At 34.6% G+C, this 12,175-nt stretch overlaps 1 protein-coding gene and 1 pseudogene across 2 annotated transcripts; both read left to right on the top strand.

Annotated features, from left to right (window-relative positions):
• The first annotated feature begins 3,336 nt into the window (after positions 1-3,336).
• On the top strand, positions 3,337-3,776 carry LOC109131363 (uncharacterized; annotated as a pseudogene).
• Positions 3,777-6,825: 3,049 nt separating this feature from the next.
• LOC104769083 (uncharacterized) lies at positions 6,826-11,918 on the top strand. Of its 2 annotated transcripts, none has more exons than XM_087505706.1 (11): positions 6,826-7,120; positions 7,878-8,011; positions 8,229-8,401; positions 8,865-9,274; positions 9,369-9,447; positions 9,569-9,915; positions 10,061-10,521; positions 10,607-10,814; positions 10,926-11,087; positions 11,177-11,265; positions 11,437-11,918. In XM_087505706.1, the coding sequence occupies exons 2-11, from the start codon at positions 7,899-7,901 to the stop codon at positions 11,585-11,587; spliced, it is 2,193 nt and encodes a 730-aa protein (XP_087361832.1). In that variant the 5' UTR covers positions 6,826-7,120; positions 7,878-7,898; the 3' UTR covers positions 11,588-11,918. The 2 variants fall into 2 exon arrangements, with proteins under 2 accessions (XP_087361832.1, XP_087361831.1); XM_087505705.1 differs by having other exon boundaries at positions 6,827-7,120; positions 10,601-10,814.
• Positions 11,919-12,175: the final 257 nt, after the last annotated feature.

Genomic DNA, 12,175 nt, shown 5'->3' with positions numbered 1-12,175 from the left:
AATTGGTTTATGTGGTTCTTAAAGAGATATAAATAAAAAAAAAGACAAGAGAATGAAAAGAAGTAGACTGTGAGGTAATGGTGGTTGGTGGAAAAACCATTAAATGGAAGAAAAAGCAACACTATGACATTAATCTTTGTACTAAGTTCACACCAAAAAAATTCTTTGTATTAAGTTTTTGGGTTTGTTGATATGCTTTTTTTTTCAACGGAAATATATATGGTCTTGAAAGAGATCGATAAAGTCGACAGATGTGCCCTTTTTTTAAACGGAGATTTTGCATGTGGATAGAGGGTGGCAGAGTCGTCGTTGGGACAAGATTGCTAAAGAGATCGATAAAGTCGACATATGTGCTTTGTGCTTAGACGAGTACAATTTCAACGACGAGAAGCATCTTGAAAGTGTGATTGGGTTTCTCTGCCAACAAGTGTACCACAAACGCTGCATTCTTCCGTATGTTTGGGAATGGCAGGTTTATAATGCAAGAAGAAAGACCGGCAATCATGTTACGTGTCCAATATGCTCTACTAAATTATGTTGAGGGGATATGTTGTGTGTGTTTAGGGTGTGATAAACCGTTTGTGTGTTTGCTAAATTATCGCTTTAAAATCTCTTCTGTGTGTGTTTTTAATAATGACATATGATTGTGTGTGTCTTGTTGGTTTAATGAATAAAAGAGAGATTTTCTAAGCGGCTCCATATGGTTTCATGAATCACATCGAGAATGGGGAGAGCTTTTCTTTTCTCTAAATGGATTTTCTAAGTTTTGAATTATGGTTCCTCATTAGACTCAGAGCCGTGCACCAGTTATAGAAAATGAAGCGACCGCTTCGGGCATCCAATTTTAAAAAAATAATAATTAGGGGCATATATTCATTAAGGTTATATAGAGTTTATCCCTAAGCAAACAATACAAATAGGAAAGATGGGTTTATGAATGATTCTTACAATATTAGAAACAAAATATGGGCTCCGTCTACAATCTAATTTAAATATGGGCTTAATATGTTAAAATTAAGAAGAATTAGACACACATATGACATACGCTGAAGTTTTTTTTGACGGCACCTTCCCCTTAATTAACAAACAACTAGCCAACTAGGGTTACAAACTTACAATTCAGTTTTGATAGCTCTTTTCTCTTTCGTTGTTAAAGCTTCATCATCTCTTGATTCTAAGGTAACACAGTAACAAATTTTTTCTTCAATGTTTCCTCACCAATGTTTGCTATTTTACTTTGTTGCTTTGGTTAAATGTCTTTTATAAAATTGCAGCGTAATCATTGTAAGCTTTTTCTTTACTGCAGTCTGCAGAGCAATGTCTTCAAAGAAAAAAGATCAACCTTGTGGAGCTGATAACAGAAAAAAGAGAAAAATGAAAGATGACCAAGCAAAATCTCAAGAGAACGCTTTATTCAGGTACTTCAAAAAACCTGCACCTTCTGATGGATTAGTAGAAAATAATGATACAGAACATGTGGTTCTTGGAGATGATGGAGTGGATGAGAATATAAATGAGTATCAAAGAGAAGAAGCAGGTGTTGAACCAGAAGATGTCAATGCAGTGAATGAAGAAGATGATGTGAATAAGAATGAACATCAGAAGAGTGATAATCTGAGGGAGTCTTGTGGATTTTTTGACATATATGATCCTGGAAATTGGGAAAACATCAAAAAGGGATGGAATGAGTGGAGGGATTTTATGGTTGTACAAGGTCCATCAAAAAGACTGCCACTTGATCATAATTTTCCCAAAGATAGTCTTAAGAGACATTTTTCACATTTGCATTATACAAGAGAGATGGGTGATGGAACAAAACAAGATCGACGTTGGCTAGTTTACTCGAAGTCTTTGAACAAGATCTTTTGTTTTTGTTGTAAATTGTTCAATCACAGTGACAATAGTCAATTGGCATCTACGGGCTTTAGTGATTGGAGGAATGTTATGAGAAGGCTCAAAGAACATGAATCTAGTCGTGAACACATGTTGTGTATGAAACAGTGGGCTGAACTAGATCTCAGGCTGCAGAAGAATCAGACCATTGACAAATATGCTCAAGATGAACTCAACAAAGAAAAAATTCATTGGAGACAAGTGTTGCTTAGGATTATTACTGTGGTAAAAACGCTTGCTAAACAAAATTTAGCGTTTCGGGGAAGCAACGAGAAAATTGGAGAAGAAGGTTGTGGGAACTTTTTAAGTTTTATAGAGATGATTGCTGATTTTGATCCTGTGATGATTGAGCATCTAAGAAGATATAGAGAGGGTGTATCTCGTAATCATTATCTCAGCAACAGAATTCAGAATGAGTTAATAGCTTTGTTAGCCAATGAGATCAAAGGTATGATTGTCAAAAAAATTCAAAGTGCAAAGTACTTCTCGGTGATTCTTGACTGCACTCCAGATATTAGTCATCATGAACAAATGACTGTCATCATTCGATGTGTAGATGTTTCAACAACTTCAACGAGGATCGAAGAATATTTTTTAACGTTCTTAAAAGTTGATGATACATCTGGTGAAGGACTTTTTCTTGAGCTTCAAGCTGTTTTGGCTGCTTTTGATTTAAAAATTGATGATGTGAGGGGACAGGGTTATGACAATGGCTCTAATATGAAGGGAAAGCATAAGGGAGTACAGAAAAGATTTCTTGATATAAATCCCAGGGCGTTTTATACACCATGTAGTTGTCACAGTTTGAATCTTGCGCTTTGTGATATGGCAACCATTTCTCCAAAGGCAATCTCATTTTTTGGGATTATTCAGCGTACTTATAACTTCTTTTCATGCTCAGTTAAGCGGTGGAAAATATTTGAAGATCACGTGGATGGCCTTACACTTAAGGCTTTATCACACACTTGTTGGGAGAGCCATGTGGAAAGCGTTAAGGCAATACGGTTTCAGGCTCCTAAAATCATGAATGCGTTAGTGTATATTGCTGAAAATAGTGATGACCCGAAAGAGCAGAGCGAAGCTGAATGTCTTGCAATAAGTGAAACACATGGAATTGGAAGTTTTGAGTTCTTAGTTTCCTTGGTTATTTGGTATAATCTTTTATCTGTTGTTAACATTGTGAGCAAAAGTTTGCAGTCAGAAGACATGAACATTGATGTAGCTATTTCTCAACTGAAGGGGCTGGTTTCTCATTTTAAAAAATATAGAGAGTCAGGCTTTGAGAAAGCAAAAGTAGAAGCTAAAGAAATTGCAGAATCTTTGGAGATTGATCCTGTATTTCCTAGAAAAGCAAAGCGGGTGATTAAAAGAAAAAGACATTATGGTGAAGAATCAGAAAATGTCGAGGGAAGTGTGACATTATCACCCGAGGAGAGCTTTAGGATTGACTACTTCATCCAAATCATGGATCAAGCTCTCTACTCACTTGAGACAAGATTTGAGCAATTTCAGAGGTACGAACAAATATTCGGTTTTTTGTTTGATTTGGAAAAATTGCAATCAGCCAGTGATGATAGTTTGATGGTTTCTTGTGCTAATCTTGAAGATAATCTAACTCACGAAAATCAGTCAGATGTTGTTGGTAATGATCTTTTCTATGAACTTAAAGTTCTAAGAGAAGCGTTACCAAAAGAGATTAAAAGGCCTATTGAAGTGTTAGACTTTTTGAAAAGAGTTGAAGATTGTTATCCAAACACGTGCATTGCTTATCGAATATTGTTGACGATCCCAGTTTCGGTTGCAACTGCTGAAAGGAGTTTTTCAAAGCTGAAGTTGATCAAATCATATCTTCGTTCGAGTATGTCTCAAGAAAGATTGAGTGACTTAGCTATTTTATCTATCGAAAGAGAACTGGTTAGAGATGTTGATTTTGAAAGCTTGGTTCACGATTTCGTGGAGAAAAAGGGAAGACAAATGTTCAAGAATTAGTACTTTTGTTTTAGTTCGTTTTTTTAATTAGTTCTATTATGAGACAGAAGTGGTTAAGTTTTGTAGACGTTTTTATTTTATTTAAACAAAGGCATTTTTTTTTTGTTCGCTTCTCATACTTCTGAACCTTCGCACGGCTCTGATTAGACTAGTTAGTTTTGAATTAAGTTTTTAAATGTAATCCTACTATATTAATTGAAAAGTACAAATATGAAACTAACCTTAAAATGTGTTAAAAATTACATTCAATTGCCATTAGAAAAATTAATTAAGCTTAATTAATTAATTTAAATAAATATAATTAAATTAAAAATAAAAAACACTCACATATCAAATATTAAAAAATCTAAAAAAAATCTAAAAAAATATTTTCTCTCTCTAATAAATTATAGACGAAATTACTATTTTTTTTAAAAAATATATAAACCAATCAGAATTTTAAAAACTAAGATTTTATATCTAAGTATACAATACAATTATTTTTAATAACTAAATTCGAAGATTTTGTTAAGATTTCAAATTATGGTTCTCATATCATCCTTATTTTATTTTATTTACAAATTGTTTAGAACTTTCATATAATACTTATAATTAATAAAATGCATATTTTTTCTGCATATGTTGTGATGTGAATTTTTTAAAAGAAGATATATTACTCAATGTATGAAAATGCGTATTTTAATTTCCACATTGGCGGGTTGGTAAAACTAAATTTGTATGGATGATAAATTAATAACTTTTATTTACTCACAATTATAATATTAAAATTACTATTTTATATTTCACAAAATATGATGCAAATAAAACAAATAAACAATATAAAACTGTAATAATACGTCAAAAATAAAATACTATAATATTCTAAAATAATTAGTATTTAAATAGATTAATAGATTTACATAACAATTAAAAATAAATATTATCTCAAACAAAATATTTTTTAAAAAAAAATAAAACAATAATTTTTATTATTATATTATAAATTTTTTTAAAAATGTTGACCCGTGCTTTAAGCACGGGATATATCCTAGTGTTAGTTTAATTTAAGAACCACACTAACTATATTATGTACTAGTTTTTTCGCCTCCATTGGTGAACCTCAAATATGAGTATCTAAATTATTTAATTACAAACTTCACAAAACCATACCAATAGTCCTACTAGTTTTGTACAAGTATACACAAATCAGTATTTCCATGAAGAAGAACTCAAGAAGGGTTAAAAAAAAAAATGCTGGTTAGTAGGTTTCTTTAACACATACCAAACCAGGGTTATAAACTCGAACTCCTCCTCTTTTAATTGGTCCAGACCGTGTAAATACATCCCTTAACCAGTCAGTGGTTGCCTTTGGAGGAAGATTTCTAACGTGATTGATGATTGGTCAGTGAATTTTACACTAGAAAATATTATTCAATGACTTGATTTTTTTGGTAGGTTATTTGAAGTTTTTTTCCTATTTATGGTCAAACATCATTTGGAATTTACCAAAATAATGGTTGGAGGGTTTAGGCTTCACCATTTTAGTTTTAGGTAAAAAATACATAATCAAACTTATTTTGATTGTTTTAGCTTTCAGTCAGACTAAGAGGTGAAGCCATTAATAAAATACTCATTAAAAAAAGGGAAAAAGCCGAAAAATCCGCCATCTATTTTTATTTGGACGTTTAATACCTCGTATTTTTTTATTGGAAGAAAAATACCTCGTTTATTTAATTTTGTCTAAAAAAATATTCGTTTATATACCGGTTGGTGAATTCATACCACGAGTTAACAGACATAAATGGACGTTACAAAATCTTTTGACTGTGTTAAAATTTAACAACACATGTTTTAATTGATATATACAACTGTTTTGGTAAATTTCTTAAATTTAACAACACATGTTTTAATTTCTTAAATTTCTAGTGGCCCAAAAATTAAGGGCTTTCGACCCTACCACACCTCCTATTAATATTCTAAATGCGGTGCGACAACGCCGTAAGGAAGAAAAAAAGGAAAAGAAAAAGTGAAAGGGAAGAAAAACAGCCATGAATAGCCGTCGTATTCCTTCACCGCTTCCACCGTATGCACCCCTTGTTGAACAGCCGTGCGGATTCATAAGGGTATGTGGGATTCAGAAGTTTATAATTTTGGTTTTGGTTCGGTTAATTTTTCCTCAGATTAGCTGCTCTGCTAAGTCATAATTAATTCTTCTGCTTTTTCCTAGTTCTACTTGATTAGGCCTGCACGCCGATATAAACAAATATGTGAAACTTTAAGTAGTTTTTCAAATATTAGTTTTTATATTTTATTTGACTTTTATATTAAAATTCAAATATAGAGTTCATTTATTTCACCTTACAATATAATTTAATTATATATATGACATTACAGTAAAAGTAATTTATTTTTTTGCACTAATCCTGATCGGTAAGACTCTTATACTTTTCATATCAAAATAATTTGTGCATTATACCAATATGATAACTTAATACAAAATAATTATCGAAGAAAAAAAAAATAAAAACTAATGTTATCTCATATTTGAAAACTAACATTATCTTAAATATATTGATGAAATCCCATACATAATAATTTTAATACTTGTCCAACTAATTTTAAATTAAAAAAAAAAAAACTAATTTTAAATAAAACTATATTGACATTATCATAAATTAATCAGAATTTCACATAAGATCTTATTTTCTCAAATTTTTATACTATCTTGAAAACCAAAAAAAATAAGAACACATAATCAAACTTATTTTGGTTGTGAAGCCATGAATAAAAAGACTGATTAAAAAAAAAAGAAACATGGTAAAGCCTTCTAGGCCTAATAAAGGGGCTAATTCTCAAGAACTAAAGGCCCAATAGACCTTGTAAGTAAAGGGGCTAAAGGCCCAATATAATACACAGTAGATACTAGAGAGTTATTAAGGGCTCCAAATCACCAACACCTGTTATGAAAAAAACCATATAGTATAAAATAAAATAAAATAAAATATAAATGAAAGTGAGAGAGAGAGGCTAATTCACTAATTCGCGTATTAAGTGTATTTTTTTTTTTAGCGTCTTTCCCATAAGGAAGGACGACGACCAAAACAGCTGAGAGCGAGAGAGAGAGAGAGAGAGAGAGACCGAGAGAGCGAGAGAGGGGACCTAGGGAGATCTCAACAGCGGTGTTCGTTCCTTGAAGAGACACCTCTCTCTCTCGACGACGCGCATTCCCAATTTCATACATTCTCCGTAAGATTTGATTGTGAGTCCCCTCTCTTGTTTCCCTTCTCTCTAATCCTTTGTGGCGGGAACATCGATCCTCTTGCCGTCTGCGATTTCGCTTTCTTCGTTTTGATTCTCGTTGTATCGGCTTCGAATTGCGTTTACGTTTTTTTTTTCAGTGATTGTGTTCGTCTCTTGTTTGTTACACATTTGCTTTGCTTTTTTTGGCTGCTATATTGTTGTTGTTGTGTGTATAACTTGTGGGGTTTCGCGTTAGGGATTCTCCGAAACTAGGGTAGGATGATAGTGATTTCGTTATCTCGATCTTTGGGTATGGGTTTTGATTCCTTGGGTTTCGTATGGGTTCCTTGGCTTGTTCGATTATTGCTCTCAATTGGTATGTAATCGGTGAATTTTGTCCGATGGTTTCAGATCTTTTCCTAATTCGATTGGGATTGCGATTGTTCTAGGGTTTAATGCTATCTCCGTAACTGCATTGCTTTTCTCAGCTTTTTTTCGTTGGGGTTTCTTTTTCACATGATCTCTCAAGTTCCCACTTGCTAATCTATGGACTCTTTGTCAAATCAGAGTTGAAATTAGAATCGGTGTCCTGGGACTATGTGCTATCATTTGCATATTTTTGCCACATATATGTACTTGTTTACACTTTTGATGCAATTCCTGCCCATCTTGGCGTGGATGAGCTCTTTGCTACGTTTCCTTGATGTTTCTAACTATGATTTCACGAAAAGCCAATATGATAATTACTAATAGGCACCTTGTTATGTATGCCGTAGGTCTGTTTTGCCATTTGAAGGATGCCTCTACTAAAAAAGAAGTCACATAGACTACTGGAGCCACCAAATAACTTGGAGCCTCAAGAACTTGTTTATCAAGTTCGTCTCACAAAGGAGATTTTTAGAGATTATCAGTATCCTTTTTCTATTTCTGTTTCAATTTATGAATTGGAAAACATGAGACTGTTTTTATACTTATGTTTCAAATATTTCCCATCTTCTTATGTGCCCAGTGTTTCATTCTGGAACAATCTTTATTCATATTATCCTTCCAAGGCTTGGTTGTTCATGTGTATCAGTGCACATGTCCGTGTCAGAACTATTTGTTTGCTTTGCTTAACATAAAATTAGATTGTACTTGAAGAGGATTAATCTGTACCGCAAGCGAGTTTGGACATGTAAATCTACTGGTAAGACTACCTTGACCTACGAGGAGGCTTTAGACTCGGAAAAACTGGCAAGCAAGAAAGTTCAAACTCTGGCGAGAGAGCTAGTCGCACCTGCTTTACGCATCATCCAATTCAGTAAGTTTGAACTCCTTCCTTGGTTATATTCATTCTTATGACACGTGTGTGTTTAAGTCTTGTTTTATTAAGTTGTAATTATGTGTACATTGAGGGCTGTAGCATAAAGTGTCTGTATCTTCTTGGGACCCCGGAACCTTGTGAGAGTTTCAATGCCACACATTTAAAGTTAGATGTGCCTCTATAGTCTATAATTCATAGAATGGTACCGGTTGGTTGCATTTACTACTGTCACATGTCTGGTTCTGACACAGACTACACTGTCAGGGGAAAGGAGTTAAGGATGTGCACCTTGGTTGTGCATCAAGACTGCCTTTTTACCATTTTGGTGTTTCTGTCAGTTTTGTGAATCAGCAATCCCTATTTACTGTTTGAAATTTGTTAGTGCAAGATAAATTTCTAATACACGAAATCTCTGTTTTATGACCACTACTTCTGACTCTTTTTCTTCCATTTTGAAAAGGTACGCTGTCATTGAAAGATCTTGCTGACAAAATAGCGACAGAGTTGCAAAATTGCTTTTACGCTGGTGCAGAATTGTATGGAAAAAAGGATGGGGAACTGCATCCGTGCAAAATCTTGAAGATATTAACAGATGGGGATAGTAGACCTCAGTATGAGGTAGGCTTCCTTGACAAAGATAAGGAAATAAATGAGAACACAGTGCTGTTTGGGGAGGATCTGTCATGGAAGAAGTTTCCATTTAGTAGAAACTTTCTGAAGTCTTTCATTAGGGATTCCACATGCCACAGTATACCTTGGGTAGTAAATGATTATCTGGCTAAAGCACATGATATCACGAGAAAAATTCCCAAGGAACTTCAGAACAAATATGTCTTTCAGAATGGAGAACTGGTTCAACAAAGAAAGCAGGTAGAAGTAAAGTACATCAGCATTTAATAAGTTGTAGCATTGCCTAATAATTAGTTGATGTACTTATCAGTTTTGTCTCATCGCTAAACTATAGGAAGATAAAACCGGAAGGGAAAAAGGAAAAAGAAAGAGAGCAGAAAATGGTAAACAGATTGCAGAGGAGACAGATAGAGGTATAATTGCATGGATGCTCTGCAATTCGTTTCCAATTCAATGTTTCCTAATGTTTCGGCAAAAGTTTCTTTGCAATTTTTAAAGGAATCTTTTTACCATACGCTGGTTTTTTCTTTTCAGATGTTAATGAGTCTGAGGAAGAGGCTATCAATTATCCAATTGAAGATTCACTGTTGCCACCTGATCTTGATGACACTGATATCACTCAGCGGCCTTCTCTTTCGCGGGATTTTAGTGTTCCAATGGATTGTGTTGGGGATCTACTTATGGTCTGGGACTTTTGTACCTCATTTGGTAGACAGTTGCATCTATGGCGATTTTCTCTTGAAGACTTCGAAAATGCTGTCTGCCACAAGGAAAGTAATGTGGTTCTTATCATGGAGGTGCATGCCTGTCTTTTCCGGTTCCTCATCAATGAACGTGGGGATAATTTCAAATCTTTGCAGAGAAGGAGTCGCAAGTCAAAGGTCAGATCTTCGTCTCATGGAAATCATCCTTAATTAACAAAATTGGGCACACAGTTATATGCTATTCGCATTCAACATTAAGTCGCCAATCTTGTGATTTTTAGTTTTCTTTGTGTTTGATGCCCTGCTTGTTGCTTTATTTCAGATAACATTGATCACATGGGGAGAGTATCTTTGTGATTTCTTGGAATCAGTCGACGCTTCTGATTTGTGCATTGACCTTGGAACGATTAGGCGGGGACATTATGGTCTTTTGGACCCAATTGTAAAATTGAAAATCTTAAGAGAAATAGTGAACCATATAACTGTAACAAGTATGTTCAAGGGGGAAATAGATGAGCTTGTTGAACAACGGCATGCCCTTGGAGCTGCTAGAAGAGAAGAAGCGTTGACAGAGGCCCGACAGAAAAGAGAGGAGAAAGAACGGTCCAAAACTGGCGAGGAATCTAATGGAGTTTTAGACAATAGTAGGTTGGAGATAAAGAAAAATAGCTCACAAGAAACAGAAAGTAGTGAAGACAGCGAAAAGAAAGAGAGCACTGCAGGGGGAAGCAAGATGGAGAATGGGTTTGTTTCTTCAGAAAATTTTGAAAAATCAGAGAAAAGGTACGGCTTATATCATATTTACTCATTAGCAGAACATTTGGTCTTCAGATCACTTAGGAGCTCATTTTTCTCATGGTAGTAACAGGCTTATGGGGAATGTCTATCTGAGAAAGCACAAAAGGCAGATGACGGGTATTAAAATCGAACCAAAGGAGGAGGAGAAGGGGGAGGAAGATGAGGATGGAGCAGAGGAGGAAGAGGAGGAGAAAGGATTTTCAGTGAAGAAGCAGGAGGCAAAATCAGCAAGTGAAGATGAGAAAGGAACTTTGGAAAGGAGGGGGCCCGAACAGAGGGTAAGAGTCCTTCCCCTCATGATTATTTTGATATGTGGTTGTTTTCATATATGCACGTGTGTGCTTTTTTGTTTATGCACATCAAGTGTGAATTTTTTATTTTACATGCAGAGACAATATTATGAACGAGAGATGGAGAAAATAGTCATACGTACAAACCCCTTAGGTAAAGATCGGGATTACAACAGGTACTGGTGGTTCCGAAGCAATGGTAGGATATTTGTTGAGGATTCTGATTCCAAAGAATGGGGCTATTATACCTCCAAGGAAGAGGTATCATCAATCCACATGGTTCATTTCCTTGTTTGATCATTTGATTGTATAGATCTTGTTCAATTTTGTGTATGTTTCTTTATATCCAGCTCGATGCATTGATGGGATCACTAAACCGCAAAGGAGAGAGGGAACTGTCATTACATATACAGCTAGATAAATTCTATGACAGAATATGGTCAGTTATAGCTTCCCACTTCTCTTCTGCATAATCTGCATTATTTATTATTCAGGTCACTTGTTCTATCCTCACTTTGATGCACATGTAGAAGAGTAACACCACATTTATCAAAGTCTCCTTGTTTATGTGTCATGGCTTTAAAACCTGGCGATGACTTGTGATTTGCAGCTCTACACTACAAAAGAGGACGAAGGACATTGCTCACAACATAGAAATGGAAGAAGCAGTGGTTAGGAGATCTACCCGGGTCAGAGCTCCACTTCATGAAAATCCAGCTAGTGCCTTCTTGAAATATGTTAACAAGTGGAAAGAGGACTAAACACGTAGCAGAATTCAATTCTGTATAGGAAAAGCTTGTAGTTGCAGTTGCAGCCAAAGCCAAACTTACCATTTTCAGCTTGCCTTCTCTGTTTTTTTTTTTTTTTTTTTGGCTCAGTTTAGGGTTTAGTAGAGCTTTACAGTTTACAACAAAAAGGCATAGCCTTATGGTGGTATGGTGAAAGGCAAAGCTTGAGTAGAAAGATGGTGTTGGGTTTTGTTTTTTTACTGTTACCATTCATCATCACCTTCTTTTCAGTACTCTTTGAATCTGAGGTTCCATTATTTCTTTTTTGCCGGGGAAATTAGAAGTTTTTATTACGATTTCTAAAGTGCTTCTATATTTTGGTTAGTGGCTATATTCCTATGCTTTGTAGTTACTGAAGAATTGGATCGATTAGGCTAAACCTTATATACCAGTTTACAAAAAGTTGTCACTTATATGATTATATCTCTTTGATTGATGTTGAGATTTTGAGGATTGAGGTTCGATAATTTCGATGGCATAGGTACATTAGGTAGTTCAACATTTGAATTTACAGAATTACTTAAAAAAGTCAGCTCTCATATTCAAATTTAGGTGATCGAA

The sequence above is a fragment of the Camelina sativa genome, chromosome 20 (genome assembly GCF_030686135.1).
Source record: "Camelina sativa cultivar CO46 ecotype springtype chromosome 20, ASM3068613v1".
Lineage (NCBI taxonomy): Eukaryota > Viridiplantae > Streptophyta > Magnoliopsida > Brassicales > Brassicaceae > Camelina > Camelina sativa.
This window is presented reverse-complemented; position numbering and strand designations above follow the sequence as displayed.